We start from the raw sequence: 21,820 nt of genomic DNA, 5'->3' as shown, positions 1-21,820 counted from the left end.
CTTAGGTGGCTCTCTCCTCTCTCCTGGTAGAGCACTTCTGGATCCATGTGGATATTGTAGTCTTGTCTGTCGTCTCCACCAGGCTCTGAGCTCCCTAATTTCAGGTAACTCTGACAGGGTCTGACTTGTTTGGGTTGTTCTTGTTGTTTAATATCTGGTCTCCAGCACCCAGCTGACATGCAGCAAGTGCTCAGCAAATACTGAAGGAGGGAGGAAAGGGGAAAGCAAGGAGAGTTTTCCAGTGGGCCAAGCAACAGGTCAATGCCAGTCTTCCAGATCAATAACTACTACCTTCAGCAAATATTCCAATATTATAGACTTTTCTGTAAAGATGAAAACCCTCCTACAGTAGAAATCCAATCAGTTTTCACCTACAGCTTCAGAAATAGATCTGTCCCTTGACATCTCTTCAACAACAGCCAATGGTCCTCCAAGCCATTGAGGGAGGGAGGAGCCATCCTACTGGCAGGCCTTCAAAGATTGATTGGCAGTTACTTCCTGCAGAAGCTCAGTAATCTTGTGGTTCAGTGGCCCCTGGCCTATTTCATCACAAGCAGTAACTCTGAAGGTCCACTGATTCTGACCTCTGGATCCTCATCAAAAATGTTGGGGGGAGAGTTTTTCAGTTTGCCAGGTCTGAAACTTGTAGGCAACTGGAGACTAGCCAGGGAAAAATGCTAACTGTGCATTGTCAGGGTGTGAAGGAGTTTAAGTGTGATAGATCCAGGCCCTGAAGTGCCTCATGGCCCAGACTGCTCAGAATTAGCAACCACAAGGAATTTCTGTTGGCATCACTGCCCAGACCTTCACTGAGCAGATAATGACACATGAGATCCAACAGATGCTATTTTCTCCTGAAGATGATTTTGTGAGATGACCACCCATCCAATGCTGTTTTCCACAAAATTCTCTGGCTCTTTCAAAGGTATTATGAATACAAATAGGCTTCTTTTTAATGAAGCCCTCTGGATCTACAGCTATTTTGAGTTTCACAAATCAAGAGCTGGTTTTATGTTCAGTAGTATTACTCGTTGGACCCTAGATGTAGTACAAGAGTCTCGATAAAGCATCTTCATAACAAAGCAATTCACATTGTTTGGTTCTCTTTCTAAAGCAATTCCATCTTTTTCCAAACAACCCTTTACTGACTTATTATGTAACTAGCTACCTTGAAATGGTTAAACTTCACCCTGAGGACACACACACACACACACACACACACACACACCATTTCATTGCAGGTAGGTGGATCAGCATCCCATTTATATATGTGCTTAATCTACTTTGCACAGAAGACCTACTTAAGCAAATGCTGTAGGTTTGAAGTGCCCAAGAACTGACTTTTATAACCTAAGCAATTCTGAGCTCCTTGAAGGAGAAGAAAACTGATGAGCACATTCTCAGCCATTCATCCTTTGGCATGTCCTAAAATGTTCTGCATCAAATCACACATTCTCCCCAGATGTGGTGATTTTAAAGGTCAGCTCTCAGAGGCTAGTATGAAAAATGAGGTTTTTACTGACTCCCAAGTAAGCTGTGGGCAGTCACCACTGCCTTTAGAGGGTCGTTTTATTTTTATCCCTGCATTACTAAAAGCAACACCCTCCCAGACATTAGGGCTAAAGAGCTTGCACTTGCTCACCTATTTCTTTCCAGGCAAGACCAAGAATCCTGGAGACAATTATACACCTGAAAACTGATGAGAAAGGTATGTTTAGTGGGGAAAGCCATTCTTACCACTCCATTACACCAAGCAGTCTTCTATCTTAAGTTTTTATTAATGAAGTCATGTTTCTTTTCTAGTCACTAACCATCAGCCCTACCATCATCATCTCTCACACTCAGAGTCGACATTAACCATCTATATGTGTAAATGGGGCTGAGAAGATTTACCTGTGAACTGGGGTCCCTGTCACAATGAGGGTCTATAGGTAATTGAACCTCCAGATAGCATTTCAGCTCAATTGAGCTCCCCTATGTCTAATAATAACCACTGCCTTACTGAAACCTACTCTCCACTACAGTGCTAAGCACTTTACATCATGCTCACAATACCTCTAAGAGGCAGGCACTGCAACAGTAATATAATAGGATAGCACTTTGACTTTGGAGTGTAAGATCAGGGTTCAAGGGTAGGCTCTGCCATTTACCTGACCTTAGGAAAGTTGTTTAGCCTCTCTGAGTCTTAAGTTATCCATAAAATAAATAAAATGAATCACTAATATTTATTGAATTCTTACTATATGCCAGTGCTAAATCCTCCCATTTTACAGCTGGGGAAACTGATACTTAGGCTCAGTAACTTGGGCAAGTGTAGGGGTGATAGAGCTGGATTGGAATTGGTTATGCCTAACCCCCAAAATCTATGATGCCTGCACTGTATTACACTGTTTTCCCCCTCTTCTCTGCGACTGAATGCTGCAGGTCCCTAGAATTGATGCTCACGTCATATTCTTAATAGCTGGGCTTGGCATGTGCCAAGAAATACAGGGGTCTGTCTAGCTTGCCCACAGCCATCCTTCCACAGCTTGCACTGGGCTAAGTGCCTTTATTCCTTGTGGCCCCAGGATCAGCCAAGTAACACAGCACAGGCCCATCAGGAGCCAGAGAGGAGCACGCAATAGAAACCAGTCATTAAAGGAAGCCATGTCTTCTGAGTCTTGCAAGTGGGAAAGAGCACTGCAATTAGCCTGGCTCAGGAGACCTGGGACCACAATAAATTTTGGCTAGGAAATAAAACATATCAAGCCTAGAGCACCAATCCCTCAGTTCTCTCTCCCTTCCTCTAATCAGCAGATTCCCCTGATCAATAAAGGGGGGACAGGCAGGAGACTGAAGATGAAATATGTCTTCTCTATTCAGGATCATGGACCCTTTCTAACAGAACAATAACTAAGCTCTGGCCAATTGTCTCCTTAGGTAAAGGCAGTCTGACTCCCAGAGACACTGGTCTTTTTAAGAGAAGCTAGGAATCTGGATGTTCATGTGTTAATGCACTTTTTTTTTTTAATTTAAGCAAGGTGTAAGATGTGTATGTGAGTATGTGCATACATATACACACATACACACACATATGTATGTATGTATATGTGTGTATATGTGTGTGTGTGTATAACTCCACCTCCCCCAGGTTCAGACATTAGCCTGAAACCTCCCCCAGGTTCAGACATTAGCCTGAATCCTGCATCTGTGACAATAATTTGCTTCCAGGACACTGAGTGCATATCTCTCCTGCTTCACCTGGTCACTCTTTGCCCTGACATCCTAAACTCCTGAGAAATGGTCTGGTGTACTAGATTAGGACCGAGAAAATCTAATAGTTCAGTCCCTGCCACTATTTTACTGTATGGTCTTGGATAAGTCATTTCACTTGTCTGAATCTCCCTGTATTCATCTATATAATGGGGATTCCTTTCCTCACCAAATTTCTATTGAGCACCAATTGTGTAATCAGCACTCTGTGGACACTGGAGACTTTGTTAGGGGATGAGAATATGAGTCTCACCTACCTTGAAGTGCCATCATGGGACCCAAATGAAGAAGCACACATCAAATGCTCAAGCAATTACAGCAAGAGCTGTAACTCAGATGAAGGTTCTCTGTTCTGAGGCGATTAAGATCACAGATATCTTCATGGCTGACTCATCCCATCTCAGGCCTCTGATTCTACAGAGTCATTTCTACAGAGAAATTGCCTTCTGCATAGGTGATTATGAGCTTAATTACAGGTCAACAGTTCCTGAAACTCAATCAAAGGAGCTTTCTGATATGCAAACAATCCATTGAGATGCAAAAGTTTCCTAAAGTATTAACACCTATTCTATCAGTAAGCATATGTAACAGCAAATAAAAAATTAACAATCTGGCTGCTGGGAAAAGTCTCCCCACCTCATCAAAATCACCTCTGATCATCCTGAACCTGACCTAAGTGCCCTCCTTTCCCTAACTTTGCATTTACCGAGTTATATTTAAATCCCTATTCACTTATGTGTACCCCTCACTAGAAATAGTCCCCAAGAAGCAGGATCCTGTCTACCAGCTTCACAGTTGAATTCCCACCGCCTGAACATATAAAAGATGTTCAGTAAATGTTTACCAATAAATAAATGAGTGGGCCACAATTGATTCTATCAGAGTTGTGGAGAAGATATTTAGTAGGGACACAGCAAGTTCACGCCTTTGATAAAACACCCTCACAAGGAAGCAGAATCCAATGCCCCTTTTCTCACCAATTATAGCTTTGGTTTTTATCTTGGAAGAGCTAAGTCTTCTTCATTAGTGTTAAGAGAAGAAAGGGTGAACAGCCCCAAAAACGTTTTTGTGAGCACTGAACATCTAAATGTTTCTAAAGTATGCCAATTTACGGTATCTCCCCATGTGTTACTACAGAGAACTTTTAAACCTTGCTAGTTAGACACCAACATAGGACCCCTGTGTACAAACAGAGACACATCCAAAATGCATCAAAACTGGAGCAAACAACATCTTTTGGAACTCTTCCAATAGCTTCTTTGCATACTCTTATGTTAATGCAGCCAGCTTACAGCCAAACTCCACACACCTGGCTTGAATTCTCAGAAACTTGAACTCATAAGGAGGAAGAGCAGCCGAGATGTGAAACCCCAAATTTATTGCTTTCTTTAGTTATTAAGGGAGTGCTGCATGTATCAATGAACAGCATCACTCCTAATCTGCTTGCAAAGTTTAGTCAGGAATTCATATTTCATGCGCTCTCACCAGCACAAACAATATTTATTCATTTGTTTTCCAAAGCTGTTTCCTGCAACTTGCCTCTCTCTGTGTTCACTCAGGGGAGGTGTGCTATTAACTCTGGGGAGGTCTCCTCCATCTCCAGGGAGAAGCTTGACATCTTTTAGGGGAGGCCATACCTTTATTATTTATGGTTAAAACACTTCACATTGCAAAGTAGCATCCTATCTCTGTCTAAAACCCCTTTGTAATATAAACTGCATAGTCTGCATTTCAGAAGGGAAAACTGAATTGTTGAAAGAAAATTACCCAAGGTCACACAGGGGCCTTCCCTGCCCTTGAGTCTTACTGATGTGGCCACCTTGACAGCTAAGAGTACAGTCACGTCAAATACACTAGCTAGCTTTTATCGAACACTTAGCACTGTACTAAGCAGGTTTACAATGCATTATCTCATTAGTCCACAATAGCTCTGCAAGACTCAACGGTATTATCATTATTCTCATTTTAAAGATGAAGAGGGGCCCCTGGGTGGCTCGGTCAGTTAAGCATCTGACTGCAGCTCAGGTCATGATCTCTCAGCTTGTGGGTTCGAGCCCCACATCGGGCTCTGTGCTGACAGCTCAGAGCCTGGAGCCTGCTTCAGATTCTGTGTCACCCTCTCTCTCTGCCCCTCCCCCACTCGTGCTCTGTCTCTCTCAAAAATAAATAAACATTAAAATAAAAAAAATTTTTTAATTTTTTTTTAACGTTTATTTATTTTTGAGACAGAGAGAGACAGAGCATGAGTGGGGGAGGGTCAGAGAGAGAGAGGGAGACACAGAATCTGAAACAGGCTCCAGGCTCTGTACTGTCAGCACAGAGCCTGATGTGGGGCTCGAACTCACAGACCATGAGATCATGACCTGAGCCGAAGTCAGTCGCTCAACCGACTGAGCCACCCAGGCGCCCCTAAAATAAAAAAAATTTTTTAATAAAGAATCAGATCAAGTGCTATGGGGAAGGATACTTATGACTTTACCCAGAAAGAGAACAATAGGAGGGGTGGATATCGATTAGATAAAAGTAGTACTCACCAATAACAAGCTAATGCAAAATTAGAAAATAGAAAATTAAAATATGTACGGAAACCAATTTTTAATTAAAAAAAAAAGTGGCATCTGCTAACTTTTTTCTCCAAAATGAAAGAAAAAGGAAAAGCAAACGAAACTCATTAGCTACATATGATGTTCACTGGACCACTTTGCAGTGTACCTGAGTGAAAAGTCATAAGCCCTGTATCTCCAGAGCAATTCCAATTTATTCTTTCTTGTGTAGATGTAAAAGATACAGTCTCTCCTGACAGCACAAGTGTTTGATAAATGGGCGAACACCTCATTGCTCCTTTTCCAAAGCCAAGACTCCCTTTACCAAGCTCTTACTTGACATGCCAAAATGACTTTGGAAAAACAAGAAGGCTTTATACTAAATGTTAATAGTGGTTATCACTGGTCTGATATTACAAATGATCTTTATATTCTTTTCCTTACTTATCCAATTTTTAAAACAATTTTATACAATGACTATATGTCAGTTGTGTAACAAGGAGGAGAAACAAAGAGTTTTGGTAAAGACTTTTCAATAACAGAGTCCCCAAGTCACCCTGCATCCACCCTCCCTTCCTTTCAGAGAGAATGGTTGTTTATGGACACTATAAAGGACAGACCGGCAGACCCTGAAAAATGATGAGGCCCCTGGGTGATTTATTCCTCCCCACCCTCCCAGCATTTCTTACTTACATCCAGTGTGGATTTAAGCCCTCAAATGACAGCATGTCCATTTTCTGGGAAACCTCTTCCCACTATGAAGTCCACTCATCAGAAATATTCCAGAAATGCCCATCCTTACAGTGACAAGCATATAAAACTCTAAGCAAATTACAATATTTCTAAGAGGGGAGCAAAGAGATGTTTAATCACCGTGTGTTCAGTCTCGTGTCGTGTTTCTCATTGTGCTTCCATTCATCGTGGTGGCTCATAATGTACAGCAATACATTTTACATCTACTAAATGTGTTCTGGGTTTTTATATCACAGTTCAGAAGAATAGCTTTGAAAATCCTTTTGACTCCTTTATTTGAAAACTACATTTGTGGAATGGGGTAATTAAATTCCTATAGTTTGATATAATATTACCTCTGCTATTCTAGCTCATAAAAAAAAAAATTCCAACCATCTTCTCCCTGCTTTTGCTAGAAATGGAATTATACCATAGACATTTCTGTTAATACAAGTCTAAGATTTTGAGAGCCTACTCCATTGTAGTTAAACCAGAAAACTCCTTCTCTTGTACATCTTTATGGAAATGAAAATGACTGCAGAAATCTTCCGTGCTTGATGAATGCACACTAGCTTACTTTGAGAAGAAAAAGTAAGAAGGGCTCAATGTCAGGGCTTTTGAATCACAGGAAGAAGTTATCTCTAGATGAAGAGCTAGATGATTTAGGGTCTTTAAATGACTCTAAAATTATTAAATCAATAATATACAACCCTGGCTGCAGTTAGGATTTGTTGGGTAATGGTGAGATCGAGTACTACCATACCTGAGTATGAGGTAGATAATGACAAGCCACACATCACGGAAGTATTTCCTTTCATTTGCTCCTCGTTCAGCATCAGGTGGGAGGAGAATCTCCCAGTTTTAAAGAAGACATTTGAGGCCCAAAATGTTAATGCGATTTGTCTCAGAATACAAGTTTAGGAAGTAACAAAGCTGGTACTCATATAAAAAAGAGAAGAGATAAATGCTGGCAAGGATGTGAAGACAAGGAAACACTTCTGCCCTGTTAGAAGGAATGTAAATTGGTGTAGCCACTATGGAAAATAGTATGGAAAACTTCCTCAAAAAGTTAAAAATAGAGCTGCCATATGATTTAGCAATCCCACTTCTGAATATACATTCAAAAGGAATGCAAACAGAATATTAAAAAGATATCTACAGGGGCGCCTGGGTGGCGCAGTCGGTTAAGCGTCCGACTTCAGCCAGGTCACGATCTCGCAGTCCGTGAGTTTGAGCCCCGCGTCGGGCTCTGGGCTGATGGCTCAGAGCCTGGAGCCTGTTTCCGATTCTGTGTCTCCTTCTTTCTCTGCCCCTCCCCCGTTCATGCTCTGTCTCTCTCTGTCCCAAAAATAAATAAAAAACGTTGAAAAAAAAAATTTAAAAAAAAATAAAAAATAAAAAATAAAAAGATATCTACACTCCCATGTTTACTGTATTATTATCCAAAATAGCCAAGATACAGAAACAATGTAAGTGTCCATCAATGGACGAATGCATAGAGATGTGGTATTCATTCAATGCAGCCCTGAGGAAAAAGGAAATTCTGCCATTTGCAACAAAATGGATGGACCTGGAGGGCATTATGCTAAGTGAAATAAGTCAGACGTAGAAAGACAAATACTGTATGATCTCACTTATATGTGGAATATAGAAAAGCTAAACTCTTAGGAACAGAGACTAGATCGGTGGTTACCAGGAGCTAGGGAGTGAGGGATATGGGGAGGTATTTGTCAAAGGGTACAAACGGCCAGTTATAAGATGAATAACTTCTGGGGATCTTAATGTGCAGCATGATGATTAGAGTTAATAATACTGTATTATATACTTGAAAGTCACTGAGAGACTATATCTTCACAAAAAAGAAATGGTGATTCTGTGACATGTTGCAGGTATTAGCTAACTGATCAGACCACAATATATGAATATATCAAATCAGTGCATTGTCCACCTTAAACTGCCACAACATATGTCAATCATATCTCAGGCAAGCTGGGGAAAGTGAAGAAAGCTGGCACTCAAGCCCCACTGGACCAGCTTCGGGTTTAGGCCCTTTCCAGCACATCACACCACACCGCATACTGCCCACCAGACACCCCAAAAGCAGCTTCATCAAGTGCTGAGGGACTCCAGCGGCGGGCCTGCGGTGCTCCTGCATGAATAAAATTAAGTGGGCGCAGAGCTCACTCGCAGCACAGAACGAATAGCTACCAAAGCAGCTCTATTTTTACGAGTCTCCAAATATCTAAAGTAGGTTGTTGAGCTTTTTTTCCCTCGTCTGCAGTTACACGATGGCTCTCTGAAGCCCCTAGGATACAATTTTAAATGACGAAGAAAGATTTGAGTTGCAAAAATACACAACTATTCTGGGTTACAAATGGATTTGTTTCTAACCATAGTGGGCAATGTACAGCTCACTTTTTTAATTCCAAATAACCGTGGTGTTCTCACCATAGCTGGCAAGGCACCTCATAATGGCAATATCATAAGTGAAACATACACAAACAGAGAGAGAAAATAGCCTTAGCTCTGATATCAAAGTTCTCAGAAGAGAGATAGTCAGAAGGAAGTGTGGTCTTAGAGCACCCAGGCAAAAAAAACACAAAGGGAAAACACTGAAAAAGTTAAGCTTCTATGGGGCTAGCTGAAGAAATGTAGCACCTTGTAGGTTCTACAATTTTTCTATATGCACAGAAGACATAAAAGTGAAAGTAATGAGTTGGAATAGATACTATTAACTTTTAATTAAGTTACTCTTAGAAATAATATACACACTGGTCATCTGCCCAAACATCTCAATTAAGAATGTATAAAAGTGCATTCCTTCCAGCTTTTTGTCAGCTTTGTATCAAATGATCCAAACAGCTGAACTAGTTCAAAGACTCCGCATGGAATAAATAAGCCTGGGGCTTATTGCGAGCTTTCTGTAGAGATACTAAAATGGTCATTTTTAATGTCATCCATCTTCAGAAAGAACTAGAGCTGGGCGTAAGTATTTTAAAAGCATACATAAGGGGCGCCTGGGTGGCTCAGTCGGTTAGGCGTCCGACTTCGGCTCAGGTCATGATCTCGCAGTCCGTGAGTTCAAGCCCCGCATCGGGTTCTGTGCTGATCGCTCAGAGCCTGGAGCCTGTTTCAGATTCTGTGTCTCCCTCTCTCTCTGACCCTCCCCCATTCATGCTCTGTCTCTCTCTGTCTCAAAAATAAATAAACGTAAAAAAAATTTTTTTAAAAAAAAAAAAAGCATACATAAGTTCCCAACTCTGAGCCAGGTAGACAAAGATGTGAGACCGGGAAACAAGCTAATGTCCTCCCACAGGCAGGAAAATATTAATTAGCAATTCATAAACTAAGGTTACCTTTACAATTACATTTCTAGTGTGAATTATAGTCGATTATTAGTTTAAGACTGACTACATTTCATTACTATTCTCAGCATGAGAAAGTCCTGGTTATAACTAGAAATTCAAGCACACTTGATTCATGACCATCAAAAGCCCCAATCAATGCAAACTCTTTTACTTGCAACCAATAAATTATTTGTTTTGATAAAATACAAACAGAACCTTATATTACTAATTTCCTGACAATCCTTTTGTGGAAAAAAAGTTAAGCTGGTGATCGGGTCTCTGTTCACAATGAATTCTCCCCTTTCAAAAATGATTCTAGATTTGTATCTCCTAAACTGTGTTCCTTGGAATATTAATAGCATAGGATGCTAACACGTGTTCCATAAAAAGAGACTTCTGCAATCATATAATGTACTTTCTTAATTCTTAAGTTCACTGTTTTTACATTTTAACATTATCTTACAAACAATATCAAAAATTTTGCTAACTAAATCTTTTTTCCCCTTTAGAACAAGCTATTGAATTAAGAGTATATTTTACAATCAATGGCATCTTAAAACAGGGAAAACATGGTAAGTTTGGAGAAATAAGTTTTTTATCACCTGTGGAGATTCACCCTACACATTATCACATTAGAGTCCCTGAAAAGTCTCAGTACTTTAAAAAACAAAGCTGTTTTCTTTTTTTAACTCAATGTTTCCCAAATATATTTGCCCATAGATCCCTTCTTTTCTAGAACCCATAATAACATTTCATGAGACTAATGTTCTGGGAACATATTCTGGGAAAGAGTGCTTATTCTTTTATTACCATTGGCCAAGACTCTTCTCTCATCAGCTTTCCCAAGACCCAGTGACAGAAACCTTCAATCATGAAGTGAAGGTAAGTATGTGTCAGGGTAAACAGAACTGAATGGATGACCTAAAACTCTCCATAGAGAGAAAATTCCAACAGGCCAGAGGCCAATTTATTCTGCTTGGAAACATCTGAGGTGTATTCATACTGATTGCTTTCTCTTACAAATGGTGCACAGCTTTGTCTGTTTCAAATGCCTCCATGATGTGAGAAATGAATAGACTGAACAGAAACCATCTGCATGATGGGACACACCGTAGATGGGAAGCACCATTTGGTGAAAGGCACCCCTTTACATTTCCCAACATTGGGAAGGAAGCGAAATCGATATTTTTCTAGGACTGATTCCTAAATCCACTTAATCAGCAAGTTTCTGTTTATGCATTCCCATAAAATTGGATAATATAAGTCATGTGGTCAAAGAGCAAGCAGCAGGGGAGTTTAAGAGTAGACACTCAAAACAGAACCAATGACATGGGGCTCATAGATGCAAGCATTCATTTTCAGGCCCAGACTAAGTCCTAAATAAACTCATCTCATATTACACAATATTAATCTCCCAATACTCTATGAATCCAGCTTGTAAAAAAAAAGTATCAAAATATGGAAATAAGACTGGAAGATTACGATGTGTCTTTTGAATGAAACATTCAAGCATTGTCTAATAGGCCCACGGGCCTATCAGTTCAACTGACCCTCTTTGACTAACAGCATCAGCATTACCTGGGATCTTGTTAGAAATGCCAGATCTTGGGGCACCTGAGTGGCTCAGTTGGTTGAGAGTCCAACTCTTGGTTTTGGCTCAAGTCATGAACTCCCAGTTTCCTGAGTTTGAGCCCTGTGTCATTGAATCCCTGCTTGGGATTCTCTCTCTCAATTTCCCTCTCTCTCTGTCCCTCCCCTGCTCACATTGTCTCTGTCTCTCTCAAAATAAATAAATAAAATTAAAAAAATTTTAAGAAACAAAAACAAACAAACAAAACAATGCCGGATCTCAGGCCCCATGCTGGACCTACCTGACCAGAATCTGCCTTTTAACAACATCCCTAATTTATTTTATATACATTATGGTTTGAGCAGCATTAATCTAGGGAACGTAAGCTTTCCCAACTTCCTATTTACTACTCATTAGGGCCCAGACGTTGTGAAGTTAGATGGTAACTTGTGAAGATAGATAAATCGCAAGTTATTTTTGTCCACTAGACACGCAAATGATTTCTGCCTGGGAGAAAAGACAACCTCAAGGTTATGTAGTTTTTGCCCATAGAACACAAACGACTTTGCACCTTATTCCAGGTTCTTTCTTTCAGGGACGATATGGTCTCAGTCTCGCAAATTCTTCCTTGAGCTGCATTTATCATCCTGCTTTTCCCTCATTAATTAGTTAAACAAACTTTTGACATGTGCTCAGCCCACATGCATGGCAATCATGCTTGTAACTGTTTGCAGTTTAATTCAAAACCAGTCATCTCTCAACAGTGACAGGATACTTCCCTCTAGAGGACACTATTTTCTTAGGAAAAATAGTCAGCAAACGGTTATTAAGAACATCCACTATGACAAGAGATGAACCGAGCATGGGTTGGTCCCTCAAGAATGATGGTAGGTCTAACATGTACTCTAACCTCAGATACAAGGGCTGGGGACTGAGAGCCTCGTTCTGTTTCAGCTTGCAGACATGGTTTGTAGCCAAAGAACATTTTGTTTTATTTTAATTTCTGGATATGAAGGCCTTTAGATGTAATGTGCATTCTCCAGTTCTCCACAGGCTCCTACACTCCTTATTATCGTATATCAGGCTGTTTCACACATGTTTGCTACCTATCTGGCCCCTGAAGGCATTTAAGTTTACAACCCTTAAAGAAGACACTAATCTATTAAATCCACTTAAGCCAGCACTACGGTGGGAAATGGCTCGTCTCAAAATCATAGCACACTCCAAGCAGCCCTTACTGGGAATATTTTTGCATATCTATCATGCACAGACCCCGGACAGCTATGATGAGTATAAAAAGAGTGCAGCTGCCAAAACCAGTGGCCTTATTCATTATCCACCAGAGGGCAAATTATTTACATGTATAACAATGCATTTGAAATACATTTACCAAGCATCATCATCAATTTCTTCAGATACAAAAGAGTTTCATTTAAATGGTTCTCAGAGCATAGAAACCACTGGCTACATAAACAGCAGAGATAGCTTCATTCTCAAAGCTAAGCATTATTAAAATGTCAAAATAAATATCATGTAGAAATATAGCAAGAAGAAGCAATATCACTATAGGCAAATAGCCTGGTCCCTCTGAAATCAGACCCAGAAGTTCAAAAGCAGCTTTGGATGAAACAGAATTTAGTGGTGGCCAATTAGTCCTACTGGACGTTGTTTTCTTCCTTGGATGGATTTGTTGACAGCACATCACAGAAAGTTATTAAGTGTCTGCTTTTACTCCCTATTTCCTAAGTGCTTAAATTCACTAAACAAGGAAAAGCAGGCACTATATAAACAGAGTCATTAATAATATAAATCTCACCTAGAGTAAAAGAATAATATGGCCTGTCTCATTGTGCTGCATAAATAGTGATTTCTGTGGTTTTCCATTTGTCCTCTCTATGGATTTTTCTCCTTTGGTACATCTCATCTCTCATTTTACTCCAGTACATCTTCAGGGGACTTAATGGGAACAACTTTGAGGAAATCAGCTAATAACATGTCCATTTCTCATCTGGACAGTTAAGAGGCCTCCCAACCAACACTATTCCCCCTACCACTGGACTTTTTACACCTCCCAGTGAGGCCGTAGTCAGCCCTTAATCTCTTAGTCTTTGCAACTGGGTCATTAAATTGGGCTTTTAGCTACAGTATATGGCTTGAGAGTCATTAATATGCATGTTATCCAATAGGTTATGTATTCAAAGGTTTACTTTGAAATGGCCTGGCCAGAATCTGTTCTTTCTTTCAAAACCACCTTCCAGCAGTTTCCCATTCACTTTGTTTCTGACTGAGAGATGCGTTATGGTTTCTAAAGTCAACAACAGTTTTAGGAGCATTTCAGGGAAAATCTCCCTCCCTAGCCTCCTCACACTGTGAGTCTCTCCCCCATACTCCCCACAGCATGCAGGAAAAGCTTTCCAAATTTCTCTTTGGTCTGCGAAACACTTTTCTTTTCTTTTTTCTTAAATGTTTATATTTATTTATTTTGAGGGGGGAGGGGCAGAGAGGGGGAGAGAGCAAATCCCAAGTAGGCTCCACACTGTCAGTGCAAAGCCTGACATGGGGCTCGATCTCACGAATGGAGAAATCATGACCTGAGCCAAGATCAAAGGTCAGATGTTCAACCAACTGAGTGCCCCTGCGAAACACTTTTCAGAGTAGAGGGGTAGAGTCTATAAAGCTGGAAGGAACTGGAATCACAAGGCTTGTGAGAGGCAGGAAATCAAAGGGAGCTGGGGTGGGGGCACATGCAGTATGAGAAAAAGAGAAATGAGTAGATCAGACAAAACCATGGTGAGTCCCCCCTCCACTCCCCCCACCCCACCAACTCTCCACTGCATTTAGAAGAGGTTCAAAATCTTTGTGTTAAAGTCTTTTGCAAGTTTTACTCTCTTGGGTTTTGTTTTGTTTTGTTTTGTTTTGTTTTGTTTTGTTTTGTTTTGTTTTGTTTTTAACTGTCAAAGCTACTGCAAGATTCCAGGCAGGATTCTTGGCTCCCTTGGGGGACACTTGATCCTCCTTAACCTGTCACCAGCTACTTCCTACATAGAAATGAACCTGTCTTATGTGAAATTTAAGAAACACAACAGATGAACATAGGGGAAGGGAAAGAAAAATAAAAACAGAAAGGGAGGCAAATCATAAGAGACTCTTAAATACAGAGAATAAACTGAGGGTTGCTAGAGGGGAGGTAGGGGGTATGGGCTAGATGGGTGATGGGCACTAAGGAGGGCACTTGTGATGAGCACTGGGTGTTGTATATAAGTGATGAATCACTAAACTCTACTCATGAAACCGTTACTACACTACATGTCAACTCACTTGGATTTAAATAAAAATGTTTTTTGAAAAGAAGAAGAAATGAAACTGCTGGCCTCTGCTCCCAGTTCTGAACCCCAGTCTCCACCACTGAATTCAGAACTCAAACGCATTTGGAAGCTTCACCTTAAATCCACTTCTTCTGTATACCTTCTCACATATATTAATAAAAGCTCACACTGACTCTGGATTTTCATACTTTTATGGACGAAAGGTCAAAAGCTCCTTGATGCAAGTATACCTTTTGTCTTTTTCTTATTCCTACCTCATGGTACCTAGGATTCTTTAGCCATTTAAAGACTAACTATTGATAGGCTTTTGCAGAAGTACATGTATATTCCAGGAAAAAGGCAATGAAAAAATGAGAGAGAGAGAAACATGATTAATGACCCAATGATCTCTAACAGACGGAAGCATTTTTAGCTGTTGGACCTAAGGCAATCATAGCCAAGGGTATTAGAATCATGCTAAGGAATGTAAGTTCCAAAAGAAAACATATTCATCCTATAAATTTACTGGTCCTAGTATAATAGGTTTCGAGATACAAGTATTCAAGTATTCATTTTTTTCCTTGCAAATTAAGTATAGAAACAAAAAATAATGCTCCCCCCAAAGATGTCCTGCCCTAATCCCTAGAAAGTATTACGTTTGCAGATATCATTAAGAATATGGACCATGAAATGGTGACATTATTGTGAATTATCCAGCAGGGCCCAATCTAATCACATAAGTCCTTAAAAACAAAACACCTATCCCAGCTTCAGTCAGTGAAGAGAGATGTGGCAATGGCAGAGAGATCAGAGAGTTGCAACGTTGCTGGCTTTGAAGACAAAGGAAGAGGTCCATGAGCCAAGGAATGCAAGCAACCTCTAGATACTCGAAAAAGCAAAGAAACAGATTCTCCCCTGGGGCCTCCAGAGAGGAGCACAGCCCTGTTGACACCTTAATTTTATTTTCTTTAATGTTTACTTATTTTTTGAGAGAGCAAGCAAAAGCATGGGGGAGGGGCAGAGAGAGGGAAAGAGAGAGAATCCCAAGCAGGCTCTGTGCTGTCAGCCAACACAGGGCTTGATCCCATGAACCATGAGATCATGAGCTGAGCCAAAATCAAGAGTTGGTCGCCTAACCACCTGAGCCACCCAGGCATCCCAACACTTTAATTTTAGCTCAATGAGAATTGTGTCAAACTTCTAAGCTTAATGAAACTGTAAGATAACAAATTTGTGTTGTTTTCAGTCATATGTAATTTGTTAACAGTAGTGATAGATATCTAATACAAAAGGCAATCCTTGTTTTCAGCATGGCCCTGCAATCTGGTGAGCAGGCATTCCCTGCTGGGTCCCCAAATCAGAGAGATTTCTTATTCTGGCTGAAACTGTCCCTCAGGTCCCCCCCCCCTTCCCCCTTTGCAACTTGGCTGACTTTTTCATCTTTCGGGACCCAGTAAAACTTTCTCTCCTCTGAAAAATATTAGTTTTACCTATACAGGCTACAAATTTCCCAAACGTGAGGACTGTGTTATATTCTTGGTGAATGTTAGTTTGAACGATGGACTTAATTAATTATCACTTTATGGAGTATAAAAATAAAAGCCAACAAACCTACTTTTTTGTTACTGCTTTTAAAAAAGAAATAAGATCACTCACTAGGATCTACCTACATTCACATCCATGCAGCCCTACCTTATTCCTTCCCGTCCTCTCTTTGGACACACACAGAGCCTGGCAGAGTTGAATCCCAATTTGTGATTGTTCAGAGTCAGACAAATAAGCAGTACATTCATCCCTGATGAAGAGTACAAGTTATAGGGGGTTAAAGGCTGAAACCAGGAAAATTTCAAGGGAAATCTTCCAGGCACGGAAAAAGTTCTAAAATGTGGAGTTTAAAGACAGAGCCAAGGTTTGAGAATTAAATAACAGAACTCAGCGGTGTGGTGGTTTTAAAACATGTCTACAAACACTCTGACACTCCTTTCTTCCAAAGGTGGAGACTAATCTCCTTCCCCTTCAACGTGGGCTGGAGTGAGTCCCTTCTAACGAACATAATATGGCTGACATGAGCAACATGTGATCAAGTCAGAGAAGTCATTACAACTTCCTCCCCACATCGATCTCTCTCTTTCTCCTCCTCCCCCTCCCCCATTACTTGCTCTAGAGAAAGTGACTTGCCAATAGCCACATGAGTGAACTCTCTTGGCAGAAGATTCCCAAATCTTCACATAACTGCAGCCCCAGCCCACATCTTGACAGCAACCACAGGAGCGTCCTTGAGCCAGAACCACTCGGCTAAGATGCTCCCAAATTCCCAAACACCAACTATGAGATGACAAATGTTCACTGTTTCAAGCCACTAAGTTTTGGAGTTATTTATTGTGCAGTAATAGATAGCCAATATACATGAGATACATTCCCTAGGGCAGAGGTTGCAAATTGGAAGTTAAGATCCTGATTCTGTCTACAAATATATTTTCCTCAGCTCACAATGTTTTTTATGAGCCAAAATCTTAAAATCATTTAAATTCATTTAGAAATCTAGATTTCCAATCTCTCTCAAAAATTTGGAGAACTGGCAACACAAAGCCTGCACTCCTGTCTGGCAGCTGCCAGTGAAAACTGAGGACCTGCCTTCGGCAGTAGGCTCTAATGGGTTTACTGAAGCCCCCACTGTAATTATTCATCTCTACATTGACACTAACAGCATGGCTTTTGCACTGCTGCTTCTCTTATATTAGAAAAACATTTCTCAGTTCTTACATCTCTATGAAAACTAGGAAACAAAAGATGAACTGAAAGGGCCAGTTGTCTTAAGAAATGTAGGAGGGGCGCCTGGATGGCTCGGTCAGTTAAACGTCCAATTCTTGATTTCAGCTCAGGTCATGATCTCACAGTCATGAGTAACAGCCTGGCATCGGGCTCCGTGCTCAGTGTGGAGCCTGCTTAAGATTCTCTCGTGGGGTGCCTGGGTGGCTCAGTAGGTTAAGTGTCCAACTTAGGCTCAGGTCATGATCTCACAATTTGTGGGTTCGAGCCCTGTGTTGGGCTCTGTGCTGACAGCTCAGAGCCTGAAGCCTGCTTTGGATTCTGTGTTTCCCTCTCTCTCTGTTCCTCCCCTACTCGCACTCTGTGTGTGTCTCTCTCTCAAAAATAAATAAAGGTTAAAAAAAAAATGTAAGATTCTTTCTCCCTCTGTTCCTCCTGTGCTTGCTCACACACACGTGCTTCTCTCTCTCTCTCTCTCTCTCTCTCTCTCTCTCTCAAAAAAAAAAAAACTTTTTTGAAAAGAAAAGAAATCTAGAGCATGTATTTCCTGGTAGGAGTGAAGAATATCCCTACATGCCTGATGTGACATCAATGTGTATCTATAGCAAATACACACAACTTAAGCTTCCATTTTTAATTCCTCTGATAGCTTTGTTCATTTAGGTAAATGGACTGACCCCTGTGTAAGTGAGTGTGCTAAAGTTGTTCTTCCTTACCCTGGTCTCTTCGAAATGGGGTTAAGGTAAGGTAGATATGCTTGCTAGATTTGCATCTTAAAGGAAGCCACCAACATGACATTTTTCCTCTCATATTGCTTGTTTTGAGAAAAAAACCTTGTTGAGAACATAGTAACTATTAAATCTTTCTCTGGTTTTGTACTTATAATAATTGTTTAGCCTAAGCTTCTCATGGCTGTCTCAAATTGTGTCTGACCACACCCATATTCACTAACCAGTGATAACCTCAAGTACAACCCCTACTTTTTCATAAATGCATAACTTTTAGTATTCCTAATGTTTCTAGGGGAAAAAACATTGAACTAGAACAGAAGTCAATGAATTTTAGCACACAAGCCAAACGTGGCCCACTGCCAGCTTTTATAAGTAAAGTTTTATTGGAACACAGCTACCATTCATTCATTTACATACTGCCTCTGGCTACTTTTGCATCACAGTGACTTAACTGAGTAGTTGTGACAGAGACCTTATAAGCTTCGAGCCTAAAATATTTACTCTCTAGCCACTCCTTGAACAAGAAGGATAAAATATAAACATCTTAATGGCTGATAAGCTAAGAACACGTTGTACTTCAAAGGAACACAATGCAGTAATCACTGAAGTCACCATGCCTTCTCCATAATATTTGCCTTGTAATCATCATGAATGACTCTAAAGCTTTGTTTACCTTACAAATGGATATAAATAGAACAGTTTTTTTCATTGAAAATGAACTCACGGTGGCTAGTTTCTGAACATCTTCATCGGATGCTCCCAGAGATGCCAGGCCTATTTCTTGTGAAAACTGAGCAAACTTAGGATCCGCGAGTAGTGGAACATGTCCCAGGAGTTCATGACATGTATCTCTGACAAGAAAAACATCATAAAAATATGTTATACAGGAAGTCCAAACTGTCACTGGTAGAACAAGACTTAAAATCCTAAATAGAACCTTGTTACTATGATCAATTACCGTTACCAAATTTCATCAGTTCTAAAACTTTTTATCACCTTTTAACATCTCTGAAATCCAGCCACACCTCACAATCCATGGCATCTTAAACTGTGTGATATACGATATTTTTAATAAGTTGATAGCAACTACTATTTTCAAGTGCTTGCCATATGCCAACCACATGGGAAGTGTTTTATGACAAATACTGTCTCTTTTAACCCTCAAGGGAAAGTTAGAGAATTAAAGTAACTCCTTAGTGCAAAAGCCTATAGAGCAGGGAAGGGCAACCTACAGTCGCAGGCCAATCTAGCCCACTCCCTGTTTTCGTAAATAAAGTTTAATTGGAACACAGCCATGCCCATTCATTTATGTATTGTCTGTGGCTCCTTTAGACTAGAACGGCAGAATTGAGTAGTTGTGACTGAGACCAGATGGCCCATGAAGCCTAAAATATTTACTAGCTGGCCCTTCACAGACAAAGTTTGCTCAAAGGATAAAGCCAAAATTTTAATCCAGCTTGTGGTGATTTCTAAACTGTTGCTTTTAACACTTAAGTTGCACCACCTGCCATGTTACACTTTGCGGACAGCAGAAAACAGCAGAGGGATTATATTGTCATCATCAAAGTGACTTTTCCCATAAAGAACTTATCTGCCTATTACACAGGCAACTCCCTTGAGCCTGCACGTTGGAAAACCTTCCCAGTTCTCTGCTTTGGGCAGCCTGAACTAGGTAATAATAGAAGCTTAGGTCTGTTCTCATTTGCCTGAGCTTCCATTTGGAGCCAAATGATCAGGCAAAGGCAAGTATGTATCACAGTGAAGCAAGGCAGATGCCTTCCTGAGTCATTGCCACGAATCACACACTGTTCCCTGATACCAAGCTATATTAGAATGAATTCTCCTATGACTCTCTGGGAATGGATCGAGAAGCTGCAATACTTTATTTTCTTGATGAAAAGTAATTAGCCAGGTAGTCTTTGAAAGATGTTTCCTGACTTCACCTGGCCTCCTCTGAAGTGTATCACTTTCAATAGGTGCTAAAATATAAATGCCAGGTGCTACCACTATTATCATAAGTATAAAGTACATTGGGTGGTTACATGGTTGAAGCAAGTGAATGGTGGTCAAGGGTACAAGACTGATGCCCATATAAAACAGATGGCATTACTCGGTCAAAAAATCTTGTTCCCACAACTCAAACCACATCCCCAGCCTTGGCTAGCCACTTCACAGATACGTCATGTTGAAAGGGCAGCCAAAGGAGAATGTGTAGATGGGATACTAAAAGAAATTCCCAATTTATTCCCTGTCAGCTGTGTGCCGATAGCTTTCTTTTTACACAGAACTGGATTTGTGGAAAAGAATACATGGCAGTTACTCTCCACTCATATTATTTAAGGCAGAGAATCAGACTCATTGGATTCTAGGGAATAAGGAGAATTCAAATATTATCTGAGCCCTTCATTTGACCTATAAAGAAATTAAAAAGAGAAGGGAGAAAAGAAAGCTAACATATTCTGAGCTCCTATTATGTGTTGGGTACTGTACTAAATGCTCTTGTATCATATTAATTTATCTATACTTGCAAAGAAGACTTATTATTCCCATTTGATAAATGGGGAAACTAAAATTCATGTAAATTTAACTATCTTTCCAAGGTCACAGTCTCAATAAAAGACAAGATTTGAAATCAAATTCCTCCAACTTAAACAGCTGTCCTCTTTCTGCTCTGTTGTTTTAACTGGAAGATGTGGAGTAAATGAGAAGGGATGGGTGAGGGGGCACAGCTTACATGGTTGGGAGAGAGCTTAACCAAGTTGGTTAGCACAAGTGCAAATGTAGTCAGTATGTTGTGAATCTCTTTTCCTGCCACCCAGTGGCCCTCCATTCTTTGAGGAGAATTTTTAAGAATATATATCTTAAGATGAGTCCTATCTAAAACCAATTCAGTCAGACTCTCTGGGATAGACCAGAGTATCTGCATTATTCTAAAGCCGCTGAAGGTGCTAAGAAGGCACAGCCAAGGTGGAGACCCGCTGTCAGAACAGATGATGCTCTGGAGCTCTACTAGCAGGCTTCAAGCAGCAAGGACATGAAACTAACACTCAATGTGATTATGTAATCTTGAGCTGCTCAAATTTAATTCCACTGAAATGACATCATAATACTGAGGAATAATGAAAGGTGGTAAAAAATAGTTCACTAGGTAGCTAATCACTTCTTCATGTGCATTTGATTCATTTAAAGGTCTAAAAGTTCTATGCTGGGAGTGGACCCTATAGACGTGCTCCTGTGATCAGGTTTTTAAAAGGCCATGAAGGGGCACCTGGATCGTTCAGTCGGTTGGGCATCTGACTTCAGCTCAGGTCATGATCTCGTGGTCTGTGGGTTCATGCCCCACTTCTGGCTCTGTGCTGACAGCTCAGAGCCTGGAGCCTGTTTTGGATTCTGTGCCTCTCTCTCTCTCTGCCCCTCCCTAGCTTGCACTCTATTTCTCTCTCTTTCTCTCTCAAAAATAAGCATTAAAAAAATTAATAAAATGCCATGCAGTCTGCACTGGTGTTGGAATTAGGATTGAGTGGCCCACCGTGGATAAATCTGAATAACTCCATTGTAGCCTATAATGTAA

The 21,820-nt window shown here is 40.5% G+C and overlaps 1 protein-coding gene across 2 annotated transcripts in view; it reads right to left on the bottom strand.

Annotated features, from left to right (window-relative positions):
* TPH2 (tryptophan hydroxylase 2) overlaps positions 1-21,820 on the bottom strand; it is a 104,404-nt gene that overhangs the window by 21,116 nt on the left and 61,468 nt on the right. For both annotated transcript variants that reach the window (XM_047868297.1, XM_047868298.1), the window contains exon 8: positions 18,974-19,100. In XM_047868297.1, coding sequence (XP_047724253.1) covers positions 18,974-19,100 — 127 coding nt within the window. The remainder of the gene's footprint in view (positions 1-18,973; positions 19,101-21,820) is intronic.

The sequence above is a fragment of the Prionailurus viverrinus genome, chromosome B4 (genome assembly GCF_022837055.1).
Source record: "Prionailurus viverrinus isolate Anna chromosome B4, UM_Priviv_1.0, whole genome shotgun sequence".
Lineage (NCBI taxonomy): Eukaryota > Metazoa > Chordata > Mammalia > Carnivora > Felidae > Prionailurus > Prionailurus viverrinus.
Note: the sequence above shows the minus strand (reverse complement) of the source record. Positions and strands in the feature narration are given on the sequence as shown.